This window comes from Mobula hypostoma, chromosome 21, assembly GCF_963921235.1.
Source record: "Mobula hypostoma chromosome 21, sMobHyp1.1, whole genome shotgun sequence".
Classification (NCBI taxonomy): Eukaryota; Metazoa; Chordata; class Chondrichthyes; order Myliobatiformes; family Myliobatidae; genus Mobula; species Mobula hypostoma.
Genome location: NC_086117.1, coordinates 48,092,911 through 48,118,612, shown reverse-complemented (window position 1 = coordinate 48,118,612; position 25,702 = coordinate 48,092,911). Strand labels below are relative to the sequence as shown.

The following is a 25,702-nucleotide window of genomic DNA, read 5'->3' as shown; positions in this document are numbered from 1 at the left end:
TAACAAAAAAACCTCAGATTTTGAAACTAGGCCAAAGCCTTATATTAAAGCTTTATTCTTTCCCCAAAGTTTATCAGGTGATTATGGAAACAGGACTTAATGACCGCAATGCTCGTGGCCTACATGCCATTGCCTTATCCACTTTACCATCAAACTTCTGGATGCAGAGGATTAGTGAGAAGTTCCCCCTCATCTTTAAGTACAGGAGGGGATTGCAGGTTACAAATTGGGACAATCATCTCAATCTATCGTGATTTTGTCCTTAATTTCTCAGCAAGTGTAGTGTTGAACTACAGACTTTACAATATAGAAATGTAAGTTTACATGACTAAATTTAATAATTTAGACTTAATTATATGGGCACAATAAAATGTTTGCAGATTCTAAAACAGACCACTGAGGAAGAAACCTTTAGATTCCAGGAAGATATCAAGTCAAAGGGGAAGAATTCAGTATTCTAAAGTCTGATATAACATGGGGAAGTGCAACATGGGAAAAGAATGCACAGCAAATCAGAGGATGTTAAGGGGTGTGGTGGAACAGATAAATCTGGAAGTAGGAAGATATATTGGTAATGTGGTTAAAAAAAAGCACAAACCATGTAATCCTTTATTAGTTGAGGCATTGCATTTGAGAACAGAAATGTTAGACCTCCTTATAAAACAGTTAGGCCTCAGCATGAATGCTGCATTACGGGAGACATCTTGTCGCATTGGAGAAAGTGCAAAGGAGAATTGCAATAACGCCGCCAAAGCTGAAAAAATTAATCATGAGGAGAAATAAAAAGTGGTCTTGTATTGTTTCTTTGGAACAGAGTGAAGATTGTGTATAAAATTATGAGTTGCCCAGATCTGTAATTAGGAAGAGCCTATTTCCTTTAGTAAAAGCATCAAAAACTAAGAGCAAATTTAAACTAATGATAGAAGAACTACACAGATATTGAAGGATATTTTCATCCAGAAGACAGCTGGAACATTGTTTGAATAGGTTGTAGGGGCAGAAACTCTCATTACACCTGGGGAGATTGGAAATGCACCTGAAGACCTGTAACCTGCACCCTGCACAATTAGGAGTTATAGAGTACGGCATGGACATGAGGGGAGACTGACTTCATTCTGTCATAAATCTTCCAGGATTCTACTAATTTTCCCCCATTCTAATTTTTCCTCATTCTAATTTATCCTCTCATTTTTGTTGGAATTATGCAACTGTCCTCCTCTCAGTTTTGCATCAAGCCTCAGCTTAATCGGTTCATTTCAACTACAGTGGAATACAGTACAGTATCTCATCACTCTGCCTAGAACCCATTATATACACAAGTCAATATATTTTTTTGTTAAAATAACATCAATAAATATAAGCAAAATACGTTTGTAAATGCTATGAGGACTTTGACAGCATTGTATAAACAAAAGTAAGCTGCCACTATGGCAGCACCTTGCCTACACTCTACAAATGTTTTGATGCATTATATAGCTAATTCCAAATTTATTCATTTGGACTCGGTTTTCCATGTTTGTTAAAATTATTGTAAAATCAAGAAATATCTCAAAGCTGCATATTTCTTTTTCTAACGCCCTGGTAAAGGATTCAATGCCAATATTGTAGGGTATTTCATGTAATGGTCTTTCTGTAAAATCAGTGTTTGGGTTATAGTTAGAGATAACAGGTATTTCGGAATGCGACCCATCCAATCATTTTTTTTGTGTGCCTGACACTGGTGTGAGCTTTGGTCTTTGTTCGGCTGGAGATGGAAAGAAAAGATGCTGGAGAGAACAGATCCAGTGGAGACCATGATTTGATGGGGCATGGTGCAGAAGTCTACTGAGGATCGGTGAATATGACTTTTGGAAGAGTTGAGCTCCAACCTGTGCACATTTGACCATTTAATTATAATGGCCTTTGTTTTTCTTCTTTCTTTTCCTTACTAACCCTCTAGTTAAGTTAATATTCATAAATATCCTTCCTTAATTATATGCAGTGTGCGGTCTGTTATTTCCTGGTAACGAGCTGTAACAGGGCAGCAAATTATGCAGCATTCACACAAACCAAGCTTGGGTGGATCTCATGGATTTGTTGGAACTGGAGTGTGTATTCCCTAGAAGTATGCGGCCTGAGAACAGTGGGAGATTGCCAGCAAGGATGAATGAGCCATTCCCAGAGACACCCAAGAAGAAAGGGGCTTCATTTAAATAAGTTAAAACAGGGCTTATAGTTTAATTATCCTTCGAACCATATAGATACAGCTGAACGAGACAGTGTTCCTCTGGGGCCAAGGTACAAAACATTCAAAATAGCAAGTAACATAGCAAGACAGTGAGCAAAGAAGCATATTCACATGAAAATCAGTGGTAGTCTCCCAGCAGCATGCAGACGCAAGCAATTCAGCCTGTATTCCAGCGCTTGAACACAGGAGGGCAGCACCAATAGGAAAGGCCAGGCCCTGTCCGAGCACAGACGCCGCACTATAATGCTTCCGTGTCTTCTCACCTGGTCTGCATCTGCAGGCAAACCTGAGGCTTGAGGCTTCGTCCTCGCCACAACTGAGGCTATGCAGCTCCCATGTTGTCTGTCCCACCACCAGAGAAGGGTAACAGGTCTGCAGCAACTTACATTACCACTGTCCAACAGAGTCTTGCGATCGCAAAGGAAATGTCCAAGACAATCTTCCATGGTTACACTGCATCAACTTTGATGCTTCCAAGTAGTGAGCAACAACATGTTCTGCAGCCAGGTCAGCTCCTCCGATGTCCCAGCTGGCCCCACAACCTACACAAGTCCAGCTACTCAGATCCGTGAGCAGCTCACTGATGGAGTAGCCCTACAGTACTCAAAGTTTTTGGAGTAGAATTGTCTTTAGATCATAAAAAACATCTTATAAAGGGAAAAGCACCTTTGGTTGGATTGCAAGAGGCCGCTGCATTCGCACACACCGCCATCTTATCGGATGCAGAGTTTTGATTTGTCAACAATTCCCTGCCTCCCCCACATGCCACAGATGATTTTCAACCCACTGAATTCCTCTAGCAATTTACGGCTCTTATTATACAGTTTAACCTGATTTAATACTAAATTATCAACAGGATTGCCATTAGAGGGCAACGTCACTATTTTTTTTAACCAGCTATGCTCATTTGTGAATCAGAAGAACTGAAGAAAATAATGCCAAAGCAATCATTTTTAAGTTTGCTGATAGACCCCTGACAGAGAGCTGTGACAGCATTGAAAAATTACATTCTAGATTCCTGCAACAAATCAGACTTTCGAAGTAAAACCGCTCAACACTTATTACAGAACAATAAGAAAAGGACACAACTTGTCTCCACATACTCACTGTAGTGACATCATGAAAAAACTGCCGACTATCTCCAATATTTGCAGCAGACATGACAGGTGCACTTGATGCCAGAGCACCTTCCACAATATTAGGATACTTAATTCTAATATATGCACTTAACATTCCTCCATAGCTGAAAGAAAATCAAGAAACAGAACATCAGAACAGCAAGCTTTTCATTAACAGAGCATCTTTCACCTCAAAGAGAAAATATGAATTTTTATTTAGTTTAAACAGATAAAGGATCCAAGTCTCATTTACCACGGGAAAAAATGCTTAAACTTAGGTTTTTTTCCCCTGGAGAAATGTTTATCTTTCTCCTGCTTTATCTACCTGGAGAGGGTAGTAATGCAGATTCAACAGGATTTTCTTTATCTGAAGAGAGTTGTTCAGCACCTGACACTAAGTTTATCTCTTCCAGTGTATATATTGAAGTGTCTCTTTATTACTTTATTTAGATACAAGCTAATAAACTATTATTTGCCCTGGTGTGATTTATAGGCACTCTAGTTCTTTGTATATGGCAGTGTATGAAGTGTCCAGGGAGGGTTAGACCTCTGGTGAAGGGGCTTGTCGTGCCATTCCAGGGCAGCTCACTCACCTTTGGTCCTCAATGGACACTCAGTTCTCACCTGTGGCTCCAAGTAGCTGTTTGCATATGACAGGGCCCACACCCCGGTACACCATGACAGGGCATGCTAAAGCAGCCTCATATGCCAGTTAGATTGGAACATGCCTGTCCTAGCATGCAAAGTCTGCTCCAGTGGACTATGTGGATGAGATCTACAGTGAGATCTAATGGCTAGGAAAGTGGTACCACAACACTCCGTGGAGAGTACAGGGCATGACGAGACACAGAAGGCATCATGGTTAGCCCCTGCAACCAAGGACAACCCCAATTTGTGATGTTTGCTTGCACCACTAGCCCGGATTTCTAAGGTCAAAAAAAGAGTCAAACTGCCACAGTGCAACAGCTTTTCCACTTTAAAAACTGCCCCACCCAGGTTTCCTGGTATGGTTGGACATGACAGACCACCACCAGGTTCCTTGTGAGGCAAGCCTAAAGTTTCAGACAACGTAAGCAGTATTATTCCCTCACATCTGCTGCTAATATCAGTAATCTCCAGTGTCAATCACCTCACAGAAAACAGATGCTTCCATTGACCAGTCTTGCAGATATCAATCAAATGAGATGATTAAAACTTCATTAAAATCAGTAGGCTCAGTGGACTTATTGTGGAGATCAGTTCCACAATTAAAATGGCTGCAGAGGAGATAGATATAATAGCATCCACATTGCTCTGGTAATTCAAATACAACACTGAAGCATAATATCAAATGTAGTTCTTATAAATGGAGGACTATGTATCTACCCTTAACATTGCACCAAGTTGATTTTAGGCCATTTTGCAATTTTATCTATAATAACCTAAAGTCATGTGGAATTTTGCTTTTCTAATAACAACCAAGTTTTTAATTTTAATTATCCATACCTGCCACCAAATGCAATCACAGGACAGTTTTCAGCATCAAGCTCTGATTTCACTTTTGTAACAAGTAGAACATAATCTGCTATAGCTTGCTCTACTGTCAAAAATTCGATGTTTATTCTCTCATATGATTTCTTGCCAAAAGGAAGGGATTTGCCATAGTATCGCTGTAGAACAAGGATAGAAAGTGCTGCTGATGTTCTTGTAAATTTAATTTTTTTTTTAACATCAACCATCAAAGTAAGCACTGAATCACTAATTTATTGTCCCACATTAACAATTTCAAAAAACTAACATGAAAACTAACAAAGCATCACAGGCTTCAAAGTATAATCAATCATCATTATTGGAAAAAATATAGGTAATTATTTCTTACATAAACTTATATTAAGTAGTGAGGTATACACTCAGTGGCAAGTTCATTAGGTAACTAATAAAGTGGCCACTGAGTGAATGTTCATGGATTTCTGCTGTAGTTCATCCACTTCATAGTGTTGTGAATTCAGAGATGCTCTTCTGCACACTAATGTTGTAACGTGTGATTATTTGAGTTACTCTGACCTTCCATTCAGCTCGAACCAATCCAGTCATTCTCCTCTGACCTATTAGCAAGGCACTTTCACTCACAGAACTGCTGCTCAGCATGGAAATCCCAGATCATCAGCAATTTCTCAGATACTCAAACCACCTTGTTTGGCACCAACAATCATTTCACATTCAAAGTTACTTAGAGTTGTTGCCACATATTTGCCTGATTAGATATCTGCATTAACAAGCAGGTGTACCTAATAAAGTGGCCACTGAGTGCAGATATATGCTGTTTATAATAAACTGAGTTATGTTACCTCAATTGAAACCATAGATTAATATACACATACTGTCACTCTAAAATCAAACTTAAGTTTTCCACTCAAAATATTTACCACCAACTACAAAAAGGAAATTCAGAACAAGCAATAAATGTTCATCTTGATAATAATCAGCCATACCCTGAGAAATGAAGCACAAAACAATTGCACAGAACTATGTTTAATTTTAAAACCTGCATGAAACATACTATTTTTCAATTTTTGTATTTAGTAGTCTGTTCGCAGAATCAGATAACATCCCCCTAAACACCATTTCACATCATATTAAAAACATCTCATATTTTAGTACAGTTGATTTTTAAAACAGGAACATGTATTGTAGGCTGACAGGCCTGTATTGTGCTGTAGGTTTTCTGTGTACTTTCCTCGCTCAACTTCTCAGAAGATATTTTGTCCTATCAGAATGTGGATTAGATCATTAAACCATTGCACAGATTTCAGAGCAAGCACATCTTCCTTTGTCCTGTTTCCTGATGTGACATAATTACATCTTACAAAATGGTCTGGGCGAGGGAACTCCTGGACTGGGCTAGGAGGACTAGGTTTGGCTTGGCTCTTGGACTCGGCTTGGTTGGGCTCTTGGGTACGGTGCTGGGACTCCTCCTTGGAGCGCAGGGCCAGGATACTTGCTGAGGTAAACTGCCAAGGATTCAGATAGGGAGGGGTAGAGACCAGTCCAGCAGGGAATCCTTGGTTTAAGAGGTATTTATGTGCCAGCCCAAAATGAGAATCAGGTGCCCCAATTAAGGTACCCAATGGAACAAGGGAAAACAGGAAAACCCAGAATAAGGATCAAAGAACCAGACTGTGAACTGGAATGCGGATTTCACGGACTGGACCATGCCAGTACCAGCACCCACCCCCCACCCCCCACATGGGAGCCTCCTGGTGACCGAAAAGGCTCTCCAGGACTAAGTATGACCTGGGCAGGTGCGGGGGGGGGGGGGTATTTAACAGGAGGGAACCCAGAATGGCGAGAGTTAAGCAACAGTGCTGGTGTTGCTGGGTCCATGTATGGCTGAGCTGGTCTGTTACAAGAGGGCATTGGGAGCGGACCCAAATACAAGACACAGTACTAGGAACAGGACAAGGTTTATCAAGAAAGCAAGGAGAATCAGGAAGAAACAACACTAGACATGGACACAGGCCCTGGACGAGATAAGGACACTAGGCCTGGGCTAGGACTAAGACTAGGAAAGCAGGACCAGGACAAGGAACTTGGAACTAGGAGCCTGGGCTAGGACTCTGGGCCAGAGACTGGACAGGGACCTGGAACTTGGGTCTTGACTCGGGCTCAGACCCCGGATCTAGGCGAGGACAAGACGTGGCTACAGGACTGGACGTGGAACTCCTGCACAGGATGAGAACACAAAGCCTTGACTTAGACAGACGAGGTTCTTGGACATGGCTTGGACTAGACAAGAGACTCCTGGACAGGACGAGGGAACTCCAGCACTGGGCTGGGAGTGGCTCTTGGATTAGGCTAGGCTCAGCTCTTGGACTCAGCTTGGTTAGCCCCTTCGGTACAGAGCCAGGACTCCTTCTTGGAGCGCAGGGCCAGGATGGCTGCCGAGGTAACTGTCGAGGATTCAGATGGGGAGGGGTAGGGAATAGTCCAGCAGGGAATCCTTGGTTTGCAGAGGTATTTATGTAGCCAGCCCAAAACGAGAATCAGGTGCCTCAATTAAGACACCCAATGGAATAAGGGAAAACAGGAAAACCCGGAATAAGGATCAGTGAACCGGACAGTGAACTGGAATGCGGATTTCACGGACCAGACCATGACATCTCTTCCCACCTTACTTTATCCAATTTTTCAAAATTATAGCATCACAACACAGAAATGGGCCCTTTGGATGACCACGTAAATGCGGATGTCTGTTGCCCATCTACAGAAATTTGATTTACCCGCACTAGACCTGCATCATTCTATGACTTGCTGGCTCAAGTACTTCCCTTAAACATGGCGATTGCATCTGATTGCACTACTTCCTTTTGTCAATATCAATAACTGTGTATAAAACTTTACCCTCAAATCATTTTAAAACTCCTTCCTTAACTTCAAGCTATGCCTTCTTGTTTTGATATCCCTATGATGGAAAAGATGATTTTGACTATCTACCCTATTTTGTTTTATCTACTGCTATCAAATCACCATACAGATTCCATCTCTCCAGAGAAAACAAACCCAGCCTATTAACACTCTCCCAATACAAAAGTACTCCAATTCAAGTCATATCTTGGTGAAACTCCTGGGTACTCTCTCCTGCATAACCATATCTTTCCACGGTGATGGGAACTGTATATATTACTCCACATACAGTATAACCACTGTTTTGTGATGTAGTAAAATGTTACAACTTTTATATTTTAATACCCTGACTGTAAAGACAAGCTTGCCATTTGCTTCCTTCACCATCCTGTCTCCCTATGTTGTTAATCTTGTGGAACTATGACCTTGAACTGGGATTGTTTTTCTTCAAGAGCAAAATTTACTTTGAACTTTAACAAGAAATAAATTTGAGTAAGGGCAGTGGGGATACAAGTAGAGTTCAAATCAAAACAAAATTATGAAATGCCAAGGTTATGAATATGGGTGGGGTAAATAGTGATTAAGAATCATTTACACCGTGCATATAGCATGAGCCAAGATGATGATTGAAATAAAAAAATGATACATCATTCAATACGAATGTTTAAGAGAGAAAGTCTGGGTAGGTGGGGTCTTTGATTATACTGACTAAATTACCAAGCCAGTGAGAAATGTGGATAGGTGTTTGTTTAGGGGAGGCTGCTTTCAATTATGTGCTGAGCTGTGTCTACAAATCTCTGCAGCTTCATGCAATTGTCATACCAAGCTGTGATGTATCTGGATAGGATGCTTTTTATGAGGAATCAATAAAAATTTGTGAGGGTCAAAATGGACATACCAAACTTCTTTAGTCCTGAGGAAGTAGAGCTGCTGGTGAGCTTTCTTGGCCATAACATCAATATGGTTGGGCTAGATCAAACTGCAGGTGGTGTTTACTCCTATGAACTTGAAGCACTCTACCTTCTCAACTGCAACGCCACTGATGTAAACAGGAGCATGTGAACCCCCAACACCCCCCCCCTTACTGAAGTCAATGACCTGCTCTTTTGCTGTGATGACATCAAGGGGAAAACTGCTTTCATTCCACCATGTCCTTCGGCTTTCTACCTTCTTCTGTACACCGACTCATTATTTGATATGCGACCACTACAGTGGTATCATCTGCAAACTTATAGATAGGAGTCGGATGAGAATCTAGCCACACATTCGTAATTGTGCAAGTAGAGTAGGGGCAGAGGACACATCCTCGTGGGGCACCAGTGTTGTGGAAAAGTTGTTGCTAACTATCCTTACTGTTCATTAGGAAGTCGAGAATCTAAATACAAAGCGTTCTAATGAGGTCGGAGTTTTTTTTTGGAGTTTTAGTTTTGAATGGCATAGTATCAGGGTGTAGTTAATAAACAATAGTCTAATCTAGGTACTGACCAGACACTCCAGAGGCGCATGTAGGGCCAAGAAGATGGTGCCTGGTGTAGACTTGTTTCAGCAGCAAGGAAATTACAATAGGTCAAGGTTGCCTAAGAGGCTGCACAATGAATGTGGATTTGGGTACATTGGAGTGGATATGGGTCCACTTCTGTTCAAACCATGCATAGAATTATTAAGTACATTGGGAAGTGATGCACTGTGCTGTTATCTACTTGCTGGTGATAAAAAGGGAAAGCACAGTGAGAAGAAAAAAATTACTAAAAAAACTATTGAAACTAAAAAATTACTAAAAAAACTATACAGTACAAGGGGAGCATAAAAATAGTTAACATTCAGCATTTAGTCCTCAATTGTTCTTGTTGATCTCACCAACAGAAAACATGAAAATTTTCCAACTTACTTTTAAGACTAGGAGGAAACTTACATGTTCAGCAAAAATGACCAAAGCCTGCTGCTCTGCTGCTAGTTCAGAGATGAAGCCACAGTTTTTAGCAAAGTCCCATATATCAGCTTCATTTCCAGTATAAAGGAATATTGGTCCAATGCTTTTGAGCCAGAATTGATCTGAAAAATTAAAAATGGGAAAAATCTCTTTCATTAAGGAGCATCTTTTTTTAAAATAACAAATACACAAAATAGCATGGAGCTAAAACGCAAGAAGCAGAAGAGTCCAACAAAAAAGAGTTATAAAATAATATGTCCTAGTAATTAATTACTTAACTTGGCTTTAACACAGCTAGCTCAAAGATAATTGAAAAGAACCAATTTTACTGCAGCTTAATGTACATCACTAGCACATCATGGTTGCAAAATGCACCGTCTACAGGAGGCACTGCAACATCATCAAGGTTATTCAGTTAGGTTTTCCAAAATCACAAATTATCAACACATTGAATGGGGCGGCAGGTACATGTGATACAGCCACATCTACTCCCTTCCAAATCACTCGTTAATATCTCATGCCTCGCACTGCAGAAGATGCAGAACAAAGCCACAGAGAAAGATAATACAAATCAGTTTAAAAATGGTTAATTTATCACAGCAGTGATTAAAATACATATTTTGTATTTACATTGAATTTGGGTTCATTGGGACATATCGGGATCAGTACATACTTGCCCAATTAGCTGAAATTTCATGAAAATAGTTAAAAAGGAACAAAAAAAATTACATTTAACTGAGTAACAATTTCAGTGAAATACTGAACAAATTAGAACACTACCAATACTACAACAGTACCATAAAACTATTAGTTCCTAATAATTATTGGAGGTACATTGCTGAGCTCTTTTGATTGATTATAAATGAACTAAATCAGCATAGACACCTAGTACAGATAATGGACTACCTTCACTGCCTTCCTGCATGATCTAGTGTCGTAATCTAACAATAAATTTCCTGACATCCTTTGTAGTCACTAGCTCAAGTTCAGATGTGTGATCTTAGACCACAAGACATAGCAGCAGAATTAGGCAATTTGGCCATTCGAGTCTGCTTCGCCATATGATCATGGCTGATCCTTTTTTCCCCTCTTTTCAGACACCACCATCAGAGAGTTCAGTTCCATCCCCACAACATCACTGGCCTTACGAATGAGTTTGTTGATTCTGTTGTCCCAGCACACAATAGCAAACATGATAGCACTGGCCACCACAGACTCGTAGAACATCCTCAGCATCGCCAGACAGATGTTAAAGGACATCAGTCTCCTCAGGAAATAGAGTTGGCTCTGACCCTTCTTGTAGACAGCCTCAGCGTTCTTTGACCAGTCCAGTTTATTGTCAATTCGTATCCCCAGGTATTTGTAATCCTCCACCATGTCCACACTGACCCCCTGGATGGAAACAGGGGTTACCGGTACCTTAGCCCTCCTCAGGTCCACCACCAGCTCCTTAGTCTTTTTCACATTAAGCTGCAGATAATTCTGCTCACACCATGTGACAAACTTTCCTACCGTAGCCCTGTACTCAGCCTCATCTCCCTTACTGATGCATCCAACTATGGCAGAGTCATCAGAAAACTTCTGAAGATGACAAGACTCTGTGCAGTAGTTGAAGTCCGAGGTGTGAATGGTGAAGAGAAAGGGAGACAAGACAGTCCCCTGTGGAGCCCCAGTGCTGCTGATCACTCTGTCGGACACACAGTGTTGCAAGCACACGTACTGTGGTCTGCCAGTCAGGTAATCAGTAATCCATGACACCAGGAAAGCATCCACCTGCATCGCTGTCAGATTCTCCCCCAGCGGAGCAGGGCGGATGGTGTTGAACGCACTGGAGAAGTCAAAAAACATGACCCTCACAGTGCTCGCTCCCTCCACCCACCAGGCAATTGCAAAACCCCCAAGACCATGATCTGCAGTACAACAAAAACTAATTGTTCACCCCAACAAATTAGCCCTCAGGCTCTCTCTCTCTCTCCCCCCCAGTAAAGAGACAGAGAGGTGCCACCCTTTCATAGTGAGAGGGTAGACATAACAAAACAACTCACTGATTTGTGATGATAAAGTCTAACGTGTCACTTCTCCCCAGCTCGAGTTCTCCAATTTGAGAATTGGCAACAAACTCTACCCCCACCCAGAGAACGAGCGAGCCAATCCACTATTCCCAATGTTGCATTTTTTCCTATGATACTTCAGTGGGTGCACCGGCATAGAGTCATCTCATCCACAGGGCCACAAAGCCTCAGAACCTGAAGGAGTGCTCCATCATCTAGGCCGTGTCCTTTGTCTGGTCCAGAAGCTGCAAGACATCGGATCACAAGACCTTACAGAGGACAGTAAAAGCCACCGAGAGGATCACCAGGATCTCTCCCCTTATATTTGAGACATTTACTGAGAGCATTGTATAAGAAGGGCGTAAGGTAATGTTGAAGATCCCTACCAGCCATCCCACAATCTCTTTGACCCACTACTGTCAGGAAGGAGGTACAGAAGCATCAGGACTCGGACTGCCAGACTGGGTAACAGCTTCTTCTCTCAGCCTGTGAGACTAATAAACACCCTGCCACCAGCAAGGTCTCATCACTAAGATGGTGAGCTGTTTAATGTACTGTTTACTTGCGCTACACATTTCACATGCACTTTAAATTATATTTTATTAACTTATTTTGGTAACATTTTGTTCTATATTCTGTGTGATATAAGTATTGTGGGTGCATTGTGGTCTGGAGAAATGTTGTTTCCTTTGGTTATATGCATGTACAGTCAGATTACAATAAACTTATCATTTTTGTGTAAGGTAGTGTACAACAATTTGATTTATTTGCCTACTTTTTAGTTTGTTTTGAGGACCAATAATTATTTTAAGATTATGGCCAAGGCATGAAGCCAAACAGGCATAAAACAAATAGCTTCTTGTGCATACTCCCCAGGTCCAAAACCAGAGACTTCAACTTACTAAAAGAAAGAGAGTGGCTAAGTGTGGGACCTCTAGACAATAAGGCTGGAAACAAAGTAATAGGTATTTTAAGTTAAGGTTTAGTCAGAGTCATTGAGATAAACAGAGTTAGAGTCAAATAGCAACCATCTACTTACACTAATCACAACTTTACAAAATCCTACCATGCACTGCCCCTGTAGTATTAGTGGACTATGCTCTACAGTAAATAAAATAATTGATATGATTTCAATTAAGTATAAAAATTATTGCAATAGCAATACTCACCTCGTGCAGTGAAACATCATGCTACTGAGGTTGCACCAATAATGCAAACAATTTAAGCCTGGTATCTGCACTGAGTCTTGAAACTGCCCTTCACTTTGGCATCAGGCTCAGTCCAAAGTCAAAGGAGAGTCAAGCTGCATCTATACCAGAACTACAGAATCCATCGGAGAAATTGCTTCACAGTAACACCAAATAGGAATGCACAACAGTTTCACAAACAAAATTAACAGTTTAATGGAAGTACTCAATGAAAAACAATAGCCTGCATCAGTCTTTACCATAGACACTGCAAATACCCCAAACATAACATGCAGGGTAATTACAGCTAACATGGAAGAATTTGTAAAATTCACAATTACAAGGGACAAAATATCCAGGAAATTCACAAGACAAGTTGCCAGGACCTAAGGAAGATGTTGTAAAGATAGTGGCACACGCAAAATGCTGGAGGAACTCAGCAGTCAGACAGCATCTATGAGGAAAAAAGTACCTTTTTCCGTAGATGCTGCCTGGCCGGCTGAGTTGCTCCAGCATCTTGCGCGTGTTGCCTGGATTCTCAGCATCTGCAGATTTTCCCGTTTGTGTAGAGATGAACTCATTGGTTGAATTTTTTCAAAACTCACTGAATTTGGGAAGGATACCAAAAGGTTGGAAAAGTGCAAATGTTCCTCCCTTGTTAAGAAGGGAAAAGAAAATGCTGGGAACTATATTTAGTTTAACACCATTTTTGACATGAAACTGGAGTCAACAATTAAACAGGAAATAACTTATCATTTAAAGTAGCCGTTGTAAAAGAAATTTACTCTAGTTTGTTTCATGAAAGGCAAATCATGTTTGGGAAATTTGTTTGAGGGGAGAGCTGACACAGAGGATCCAGTAAATGCAGTGTATTTGGGTATCTGACAAGGTGCTGCATAAGAGACTGGCATATAAATTAAGAGCTTCTGGTAATGGAGTGAACCTGCCGTTATTCACAAAGTAGGGTGTGAATAAACAAGATGAGGATACTGTGACCCTGCCACAGGATACAGATAGACTGAACGGCTGGCAAAAACATCACAAATGCAGTTCAATATTAAAAAAAGCAAAGCCATACTCCTGGTTAGGAATAAAGAAAGATTAATATCTAAATGGAGATAGACGACAAATTAATCTAGATGTTTTTCTATTCCATGAATTGCAAAACATTAGCAGACAGGTACAGCAAGTAGTAAGGCTGTAAATGGTATATTGACCTTGATTGCAAAGGAATTAAGAGTTTTGTTGTAATGGTAAAGAGGTCACAGCAAGGAGTACTTTGCAGATTTTTAAATCTCTCTACTTCCTGGCATTAGAGACAGTCCATAAAACATTCTCCAGACTAAGTCCTGGGGTAATAGGATTGTCCTATCAGGGGAGGCTGAATAGGTCAGGTCTACATATCTTGGAGTTCCAAAGACTGAGTTGTGACCTTATTGAGCCATCTAAGATCCCAAAGGAGCATATGCCTGTTTGGGTTCACTAGTGAGAGAGTATAAAAACAAGGGGCATGGTTACAAGGAGCCAATTTTTTAAAACAAATGTGTGGAAATTTTCTTTTATAGAAGGTGGCATACCTTTATTAATAAGTGTTTTTATGGCCAAAAGTTTGCAGTCTATGAATCTCAGTGCCATGTTAAACACATTAACTTAAGTTTAACTACTTTTCGCCCAGATAGAAGCACTGTAATTAGTATTGAAACATAACTCAAATTTAAATGAAGAAATAGATATAGTTACTTCAAAGCGTTCATAAAATAAACAAGAGACAAGCACCATATAAAATGAGGTATCTACTAACAAACCATTTTATCATAAACATCATATATTAGAAACATCTAGATGAGGTAGAAAAATTCCAGACAAAAAATATTATTGACGATCATCCAAAGTGTAGGAAAAAACCCAAGAAATTAAACTACCCAAAGTGCACACTGCGAAGTCTTAACATGATGCAGTCATCTTAATCAGGTTTCAAATAATGAAACATTTTGTAGATCAAAATAAATTGGTATTCATAGAACAACATCTTCAGCCCATCATGTCTGCAGCAATCATGATGCCAATCTAAAGTCATCCCATTTGGCTGCACATGGTTTTTATCCTTTGTTCATGCAACCGTTTAAATGCCTCTTTACATTGCTACTGTATCTGCTGCAATAGTTTTGAAGGTCGGGGTGCATCTAAGGAAATAAATGGATTGTCAACATTTCTTATGGATTGGAAAAAGAGGGGAGATTAGGAAGGAAAGGGTGGTGGAAGAGCTGGCAGGTGATAGCTGGATGCAAGTGAGAAGGGTGATAAGCAGATGGGAAAGGGGAAAGAATACGATTGTCAGAAGCTGAGAGATGATAGATGTAAGTGACAAAGGACTGAAGATAATGAAATTTGATTGGGGAGGAAACTGGAGCACAGAATAAAGGGAAGTGTTTAGGGGAACCAGTGGAATAAGTTTGTAGGTGATGGGCAGATGGAAAGAGAGGGTGGAATACTTATGGGGGCCATTTGGATCAGTAAAGAAAAAAGGGCCAAAAAGGGACTGAGGGGGAGTGGTTACTGGATGTTACAAAAAATGATGCTCATGCCAGCAGGTTGGAGATTCCCCAAATGGAATAAGTGATGCTGTTCCTCTAACTTGTGTTTAGTCTTGACCTGGCAGACGAAGAGACGATGAACAGATCTGTTGATGTAGGAATGGATAGTCGAATTAAAATGGCTAGCACAGCAGATAGAATTAAAGTACTCAGCAAAACAGTCTCACCAACGTAGAGGCGGTTGCAATCGAAGTACTGGATAAAGTAAAATACTGAGGGATTCAGAAAGATTGTGGTCCTGGATGCACACACAGGAGTGCAGAGGCAGCTGTCACACATCGCAGTTACAGGAATGAATGCTTGGGAAGGGAGGCCATCAGTGGGGAGGATTGAGCATTGAGGGAGTCATGGTGAGAGTGATCCCAGCATAAAGCGAAGAGAGGAGATGGGGTCCTGTTGCAGGTGAGCTCTGAAAAGGATGAGACTCCCAAATACATTTACAGTCCTTATCATTGACTTGTATATGAACACAAACACCATGGAGGTGGGAAAGAAGACAAACCTCATTAAGGTCATGAGGAGTGTCAAGCAGCGAGAAACTATCACCAATTCTTTTCAACATTGTGATGGATCTGATTATATGCACCCTAGAGAGAGAAGGCAAAGAAGTCTGAATAAAGTTAGGTGAAAAGAAGAAATGGTTCGTCAGTGGCTTTCACTGACAAAATCACCAAAGTGGCCCTTATACTACAGTGGCGGACAATGTGAAAATTCTGTAAAAACTTTTGCAGAACTACAGGCCTGAAAAGCAGAGTTCGATGGTTGATCCCAGAAACTTGAGGGTTAAGTTGAAGCCCCTGAAAAATTTAGAAATGTTAAAAAACCCACATGGTACCAAAGATACACTCCTTGCCAGAAGCCTTGCAAAGCTGTCTAAAAGAACTGGGCATCTTGATGAAGACAGTTAAAACTACAGATCCTCCCAAAAGAACTGATGAGATTCTATATGTAAAAGATAGATGAAGGACCCAGCATACCAAAATTAAAGTACAGATACCAGCTGCTGTCAAGAAGCAATCCCTAGTACTCTCCACTTATGTGGTGATAAAGGTCTCATTCAGTACAGTAGGCAAGGACAATGAGCACCAAGTGGACAGGCTGAAACAACAAAATGTCCTCAAGAGTTGGAGACCTTCCAATATCAAAGATGAAGACCTGTACAATCAGCCACACCTAGAGTAAAATGGAGACATAAGAAATGGGTGGGATGGAAGGTGCAAAAGACTAGGAAAACACGGAAAGCCCTAGTATTTGGAATGGAGGCCCTAGGAATTCCAAAGAAAATGGGTCAACCTTGCCTGTCAAGGCTTGGCATCAATGTATTGCAGTGGAATACATTATCAAACACTTGGCTTCTAAACAAAACAGTGGAAAGCCCATTAAGTCATTAATGTTCTTCTAGTTAATCTACAATAATATTGAAACAATGGCATATACTTCTGGCCATTTCATCATTGTGAAAGAGGCATGAACGAGATCACAAATTGTTTGAAAGGAAAGACCAGCCAACACAGATGGATGCTATACATCAAGTCATATTTCTGGTTGAGCACAGAGCCCTGTGGAAATCAGACCCCATCTTTGTTAAAAATGGCAAAGTAGCAGAGGTCAATGTGATGACTAGATATGAGTACAACCATACTTATGGTTTTAACATACAGAAAATGCTGGAGGAATTCAGATCTGGCAGCATCTATGGAAAGAAATGAACGAGTGACTTGAAGGGGCTTGGCCCAAAATGTTGACTTGTGTGTTGACTAATCTCTCTTACTACCTAGGCAACATTCTGGTGAACCTCTTCTGCACCCTCTCCAACACCTTCCAAGAGCAGCAAGCAAAAATACACACAATACTCCAATATGGCCTTAGCAAAATTTTTCACAGGTGCAACATGACCTTCCGTCTTTTATACTCAAATGTCACAACTAATGAAGACAAGCATGCTATATGACTTTACTTCTCTATCCACTTGTGTTGCAACTTTCAGAGCTATGAACTGACCCCCCATGAACCTTGTGCATATCTGAGCTCCCAAGGGTCCTGCCATTTACTGTATACTCTCCCCTTGTATTTGACCTCCCAAAATGCCTTAGTTGTCCAGTTGAAATTCTATATGCCACTCTGTCCAAGTTTCTAATGATCTATGGTATATTCTGTGGTATCCTTCGATAACCTTCAATACCCTTAAATACAATTTTTGTGCATCTGTAATCATACTAATCAGAACCACTGACATTTTCATCCAACAAAAGGCAAGACTGTTTGATTCCAAACAATTGGTTTATTGATCATTACAGAATGTCTCTCTGGTGCTTCCCACTTCCACCTGTCTCCCTTCCATTTTGCCTCACCCATGATTCCCTCTCACTGCCCCCCCTTCCCAATCTTAGTCCACAATAGAGACCCATACCAATATTAGGATTATCATCTAATAAACTATTCTTAGGCTTCCAGCCAGGTCATCATCATCATCAGGTGCCATGCCCAGTTTGAGCTTTGACTGCCATGACCCACACACTCCTGTTTCGGGTCAAGTGGATCAATTCACTGGTATTCATTTCCAGTTCTCTGGCTGCTGTCTCCATCATCATTTGCTTCCTCTTCTTCATCTTGCTTTCTTTCCTTCAATCTTTCCCATAATTACCATGCATTCTAACTCCTCTTTCCTAATCACATGTCCAATGAAGTTACGTTGCCTTTTCCTGATCTCATACGTTATTTCTCTTTTTGTGCTTGCTCTGTTCATGATATTCTCCTTAGATATTTGTTTTGTCCATGATACTCTTTGCATCCTCCTCAAAAACCACATCTCTGCTGCTTCAACTCGTTTCCTCATGTTACTAGATATTGTCCAACATTCTGAGCTATATAACATAACTGGATAAACATAATATTTCAGTACTCTGAGGCAGGTTGTCATGCCTAGTTTACTGTTGGTCAGTATATTCTTCATTCTCGTAAAGGTGTCTTTTGCCATCCCTATTTTTCTTTTGATATCCATGTCGCACCTGCCATCTGATATCACCCAGCTTCCTAAGTAGCAAAAATTCTATACTTGTTTTATGTCAGGTACAGGTATCAATTATAACCGACGTTTCAACGACAAACTCTTATCTTCTCGTAATCTCACCACATACTCAACTGTACTATCTTCTCAGTTCTCATCTACCTAGCATTTGGCACAGGGAGTAATCTCGAGAGTGCAATCCTAGAGGTAACTTTCAACCAAGTTTATTAAGTTCCCTTTGCAGAACCTCATCCCTCTTCCTGCCAGTGTCATTAGTATGTAGAGAGACCAAAAAGGTAAATTAGAATATGAGAATACCTTAGCAACACAGACAGAAAAATCTTAAAATGTTATGCCAGAAGGAAAAAATTAGCAAATGTTTATCTATCAAGTCAGGAGAATTTACCGTATATTGGGGAATAAGGAATTGGCAAAACAAGATTTTTATGTCTGTCTAACTTCACTCTGATTACAGTGAGCTCTGAGATGTTGGCCTTAGTGCCTCTTTGTGCAGTTGGTTCCTTGATTTCTTCATTTGCAGACCCCAGTTGGTTCAGATTAGCAGTAGTATCTCCTCCACGTTCTCCAATAACGTGGCTGCACTGCGGGGTTATCTGCTTAGCCCCCTGCTTTACTCACTTTACACATGGCTGTGTGGTCAGGCACAGCTCCAATGCCATATTCAAGTTTGCTGTTGAAACCACCGTTGCGGGCTGAATTAGAGGTGGTGATGAATCAGCATATGGGAGGGAGATTGAACATCCTGCAAAAGTAGTGGATACAGGCCAGTCCATCACAGGTAAAGCTCCCCTCGCCATTGAGCACATCTATATTGACTGCTGTCGCAAGAAAGCAGCATCCATCATCAGGGACCTCCATCACTCAGGATGTGCTCTCTTCTCACTGCTGTAATCAGGAAGCTATTACCCCCTCCACTATTAGGCTCTTGAACCAAAGGGGATAACTTCATTCAATTTTGCTTGCCATTGAAATGTTTCCACAACCTATGGAATCTCTTTCAAGGACTCTTCATCTTATGTTCTCAATATTTATTGCTTATTTATTTATTTTTCTCTTTGTATTTTCAGTTTGTTGCCTTTTGCACACTGGTTGAGTGTCCATGTTGTGCCTCTGGAAAACATTGGCATTCAGAAAGTCCTGGGTTTCCTTTAATATGAATCACTGAAGGTTAATATGCAGGTATATTATGCAATTCATGAATCAAATTATATATTGGCATTTATTGCATAGGTTTGAGTTTAAAGCTGAAAACATCTGTATGCAATTAAAAAGGACGCTGATGTGATTACATCTTAAATATTACATATAGTTCTAATCGCATGAAAATGCCCGACGCAGCCTCTCATGGTCTGAGTCGACGTTCCCTCCCTAATCGTACTAAACATACAATTGCACTAGAGGGAATGCAACAATGGTTCACCAGATTGATACCTAGAATGGGGTCTAGAGAAATTAATCAGAATGGATCTACATTCAGTGCCGTGCAACAAGGAAATAGCCCCTCTGACCTGCCACATCTATGTTAACCATTAAATACCCATTTACAGTCAGGAACTCAGGCAGTGCCATCAATTAAATGTTGTTTAAAAATGCAAACAAAAATTTGCAAACGTAAAATAAAAAATCAATTAAACTTTAATCACATTTGCAGTGAAAATTCTTCCTCGTATCCCATCTAAATTTCATACTTCTCATTTCAAATATAAGACCCTCCAGTCTTAGCCATCCCAGCCATGGGGAAAAGTTTATTTGCCCAATAACTCTCATACTATTAAACATCTTCATCAAGCTCCCCCTTCAACTTCCTCTGCTCTAAGAGAAACAGTCCATGCAATTGAATCTCTCATTATAACTGCAACATTCCATCCTCTGTACCCTTTCAAGTGAAACTAGGTCCTTTCCAGTAAAGTATTCTTTCGAGTTTAGATAACTATGTTGAAACCACACGGAATGATACCAATCTCTTATGGAGCTAACAGGATATACGTATGTTGGACTGGTTATAATCAAGGGTCACTGTCTTAAGTCAGCCATTCAGGATTGAGAGAAGTAGTCATTCCTTCACATTAAATATGAATGAATCTTTGTATTTTCAACCCGAAGGCTGTGGATGCTTAAAATGTATTCAAGAGAGATAGTGATAGATTGAGATATTAAAGGCTTTCATTGGTAGTTCTGTTACCCAACTAAGCATCCTATACAAAAATACCAATTTATCTGCACAATAACTTTTTTTCCCTCAATTATCAGCCAGGTAGTTCTATGTTTTGTTGCTGGTATCTCCTCCCCAATGACAGCTCAGGGCCTGGAGGAGTTTCTGGGTCCATTTCCTCATCAAGCAACTTACTGGGTGAAGCCAATTTCTGAAATAACAATTAATATCATAGAAATACAGGAAAGGAAGAGTTAGAAAGTCAAGGGAAAGGAAATTGAAAGTAAAATTGTTGTTTTGCTCTCATTCTCAGCTAGAATATAACACTGCACTTCATTCAAATGATCAAAGAAGGAAGATTACATAACCAGGAATGGACCAAGCCATTCACATCTGACAAAAAGATTGGTATAAGCATGACTCATGGATAAACAAAGCAGCTGACTTACAGCATTTTGGGAATGAGCAGAATTTTAAAAAAATATTTCATTTGAAAAGTAGAGTGCATGGTAATGAATGGAAGCAGGGGTTTCCTTCATTGAGTGAACTTGGGATAGAGTAGAAGCCACCTACAAAGGCCTGAGGATTACATGGTTAAAGGCTTTGGAGAGTGGATTGCTGAAGGGTCAGATCCGTGTTGGTCCGGGTATAGCTTATGTTTGATAGTGACATCATATTCCAAGGAGAAATGGTAGGTAACTGCAGCTGGGATTCAGCCAGTATATTAGTGTAAACACAGTAACTTCTTTAGTAGCAACACACATAAAAAATGCTGGGGAACGCAGCAGGCCAGGCAGCACCTATAGGAAGAGGTACAGTCGACGTTTCAGGCCGAGACCCTTCATCAGGACTTCTTTAGTAGGCTTAATGATAAGATGCAACAAATTCAGAAAGAAAAAACAATGTGAGGAGAGTAGAAAAAATGAAGCCATCTCAAGTTGTAAAAAACATTAGAGTGGATGGAAAGGGCCACTGTACACAAAGTGGGGTTAGTATACAAAAAGATTGGCGTGGTGAAAGGGAAAGCATCTTTCCACTGGGCAGAGATGGTGATAAGGGAATACATTTCAAGATCAATGCAGACATAGATAAAACAGAATAGTACAGCCCTTTGACCCACACTGTTTGTACTGGCTAAGATGCCAATTCAACCAGTTCCATCCGACTAGCTATATTCCATGATGGAAACTCCTGATTTCCTGATGAAGTCTAGCTTAACAAACAATAATACTTGGATTATATCAATTTATCAGGATCAAAAAAAAACACAAATTTTGAGCCTATGTTGGACAAAATCACACCAAATGATGCACTTTCCCTCTTCATTCAGAAAGACACGGATCAATTTAACAAATATTCAGTAGCAGATTGAAGAAACCCTCACACCTGTTATAAGGTATCGCTGACGATAAGTCTTTCGGTGGGCACTGAAACTAAAGTGATCCACCAGTTGCTCAATGTACATTTCCTTGAACTCTGGGTTGGAAGTTATCGTTTTCTCAACTTTTTCCTCAACGCGAATGCCTTTGTCATCGATATTAATGACTGTTTCATCGGTCTCAGAGACTATGGAACTAACGGTAGTGCCCGTAAATTGGGTGATGATGGTTTCGGCACTGGTGGCTGTATCCGTGGTAAGAATTTGACTCGTCACAGGAATTTCGGTCTCCCTCTGGAATTCATTAGAGTCCACATCAACTTCTTTTATGAGGAGGTAAACTTGTGAGGTCTCGGTGATGGAGAGAGGCGGCAAAGTGCCTTCCCCCTCCTCGACGATGAGCATTTTCTCCTTATCAGGACTGCTGGGTTTGGATTTCCTGCTGGTGTTTTCAGGTTTGGGTTTCTCAGGCTCGCCCCCCTCCTCGGCTTCACTCTGCTGTTTCACCGGCTTTGTCCGCGACTCCCCCTCCTCGTGGCGGTGGCCTTTCTTCAGCTGCTGCTGCTGGGCCTGGCCTGGCACGCCGGTGGGCTCCGGCTGGTCGACCGGGCGACTGGTGCCCTTGGGAGCAGACGTGGGTGTGGTGCTTGAAGGCGAGAAAGCGGTGCTACCGGCCGTGCTGTTGCTGAGAGTCTCCTCGGTGGCCGGCGTCAGCTTCACCAACACCTCCTCCACCTCCTTGGTGGCGGCGGGCGGCGGCGGCAACCCGGTCACCGCCAAGCCATTGGCGTCGGCGCCACCACTGATCTTGACCACGTGCCACATGGGCTCAGCCGTCTCTCCGGCCTGCGCCGCCACGTTCTCCATGTCGATCTCGATCTTGAGCGGCTGCGTGGTCGGGGTGTCGGTGACGGTTACCGTCGCCTGGGTAGCGGCAGGCGTGGTGCCGGTGCCCTCCATCACCTCCACCTCCACGTCGATACTCAGCGGCGTCGCGCTGCTGCTCAGGTTTCCCGTGCCCACCTCGCGGGCGGTTACGGCAACGGTAACGACGCTGTCGCCGGAAGAGGGCGCCGGCTTCTCCCTGCCAGGCGGGATGAAAAGCTGGGCCGACGGCGCACCGAGACCCAAGAGCAGGAGCAGGCCCAAAGGCCGGCCGCACTTCATGGCGCCGGCTGGAGCCCCCCGTGTGAGCGGCCCGCACGTGACCAACAGTCCGCCCATTGTTGTCACGTGGCTCCACGCAGGCGCGCTCGCAAACGCGGCGTCGCGCGGAACAAAGCGCCCGCGTGCTGACCGCACCACCCACCCCCGCCCCCAAGTCCGCGATGGCGGGGACGCAGCTGGGCGGGAGAGTCGCGCGCTCCCGCGGCTGCGCACTAAGCCGAGGGGCCAGTACCCGCGGTGAGTGGCGGCCGTTCGGGTAAAATCCCCTCAGGAACTGACGGCGAACAGAATCAGAATAGCACGGGTTTTGACAAACATGACAGAGCTAATGAGAATCTGCAGTGCGGACTTCCCCAGCAGCCGAGCGGACCCTCGGCTGTCAACAGCTGGGAGCTAAGGGGGAGTGAACCATGGAATATCAACGATCCCGGGACTGCCGATTGCTGCTGTCTTTTCAGTTGGTAATGGGAAGGTGTTTCGCCTTCGTGGCCGTCCTGCTACGTGCAGCGGGAGCATCGGGAATACACCCAGTCATAATTGAGATCGGAAGTGGGTAGCATCGGCTCCACCATCATCAAGCGACTCTTCTAAACTGTCCTCGCACCGAGGAGCATCAAATCAATTCATGTGTACGTAAGAACCTTAACAGCATTGGTGTGCGTCAGGAGATTCACTGATCCTAGCTGGGTAAATTTCTGTTCCTAAAGGATATTAGCAAACCGGGTGGGATTTTGCAACACTGCGAGTTCATAGTTAATTAAAGTCATTTAAATTCTCCAGCACAGTGATGAACAAGAGAACTACAGTTGCTGGAAACTGGACCAAACACAAAATGCTAGAGGGACTCAGCTGGTCAGGCAGTGTCTGTGGAGGGAAGTGAACAAGCAATATTTTGGTGCAAACAACAGGAATTCTGCAGATGCTGGAAATTCAAGCAACACACATCAAAGTTGCTGGTGAACGCAGCAGGCCAGGCAGCATCTGTAGGAAGAGGCGCAGTCGACGTTTCAGGCCGAGACCCTTCGTCAGGACGATATTTTGGGTTGGGACCCTGCACTAGTCCAAATGAAGGGTCTTCAACCAACACGTGGACTGTTTGTTTCCCTCCACAGATGCTGCCTGATGTACTGAGTTCCTACAGCATCTTGTTTTTTTTTTGGCTATGAATTTAAACTTAGTCATTAAGTCACAGAGTTATACAGTGTGGAAGCAAGCCCTTGTTTAGTCCAATTTCCCTCTTGAAACCTTTACTATCCATGGGGTTGTTCAAAGTTCTTCTTCATGTTATAATATTAGCCAATTCTACCATTTACTCTATTGATTTCTTCCACATACCTTCCACCTTTTGTGTGAAAATGTCACCTCTCAGGTCCCCTTTAAATCTTTCCTCAGTGTAGACATGAACGTAAGAAGGTGTTCTGAGGAGATTTTAGCTTCTATAACATCACTGATCAGTGGATATTGAAGGCATAGGACTTTTGAAATGCACTCAACAACTTTTGTAATTAAGCCTGGAAGGAATCAGGAAAGAAATTGAGTTAATTTTAGGAAGTGAACTAATGTAAAGAGGGCGCATACCATGAGTAGTGATCATAGAAACAGAAAACCTACAGCACAATACAGGCCCTTTGGCCCACTATGCTGTGCCAAAAATGTACTTACTTTAGAAATTACCTAGGGTTACCCATAGCCCTCTACTTTTCTAAGCTCCATCTACCTGTCCAGGAGTCTCTTAAAAGACCTTATCGTATCTCCCTCCACCACTGTCGCAGGCAACCCATTTCACGCACTCACCACTATCCACGTTAAAAAAAACATACCCCTGACATCTCCTCTGTACGTACTTCCAAGCACCTTAAAACTATGCCCTCTCGTGCTAGTCATTTCAGTCCTGGGAAAAAGCCTCTGACTATCCACACAATCAATGCCTCTCATCATCTTATACACCTCTATCAGGTCACTTCTCATCCTCCGTCACTCTAAGGAGAAAAGGCCAAGTTCACTCAACCTATTCTCATAAGGCATGCTCCCCAATCCAGGCAACATTCTTGTAACACTCAGAACAGCTGGAGGAACTGAGCAGGTCGGGCAGCATCCGTGGAAATGATGAGTTGGCATTTCGGGCCGGAACCCTTCGTCAGGACTGAAGAGGGAAGGGGCAGAGGCCCTATAAAGAAGGTGGGGGAGGGTTGGAAGGAGAAGGCTGGTAGGTCCAGTTGAAAAACCATTAATTTGAAAGACAGGGGTGGGGGAGAGGGAGCAGGGAGGTGATAGGCAAGAAAGGTGAAGAAGGAATAGGGGAAAACACAATGGGTAGTAGAAGGAGGCGGAACCATGAGGGAGGTGATAGGCAGCTGGGGGAGGGGGCAGAGTGACATAGGGATAGGGGAAAGGAGGAGGAGGGAATTACCGGAAGTTGGAGAATTCTATGTTCATACCAAGGGGCTGGAGACTACCTAGACGGTATATGAGGTGTTGCTCCTCCAA

General features: G+C 42.2%; 1 protein-coding gene across 2 annotated transcripts in view; it reads right to left on the bottom strand.

Annotated features, from left to right (window-relative positions):
* Nucleotides 1-23,255, bottom strand: part of dpp7 (dipeptidyl-peptidase 7) — a 71,675-nt gene extending 48,420 nt beyond the window's left edge. For both annotated transcript variants that reach the window (XM_063073952.1, XM_063073954.1), the window contains exons 1-4: nucleotides 22,057-23,255; nucleotides 9,641-9,780; nucleotides 4,831-4,994; nucleotides 3,335-3,470 (exon numbers count right to left, since the gene is read on the bottom strand). In XM_063073952.1, coding sequence (XP_062930022.1) covers nucleotides 3,335-3,470; nucleotides 4,831-4,994; nucleotides 9,641-9,780; nucleotides 22,057-23,215 — 1,599 coding nt within the window. In that variant the 5' untranslated portion in view covers nucleotides 23,216-23,255. The remainder of the gene's footprint in view (nucleotides 1-3,334; nucleotides 3,471-4,830; nucleotides 4,995-9,640; nucleotides 9,781-22,056) is intronic.
* Nucleotides 23,256-25,702: the final 2,447 nt, after the last annotated feature.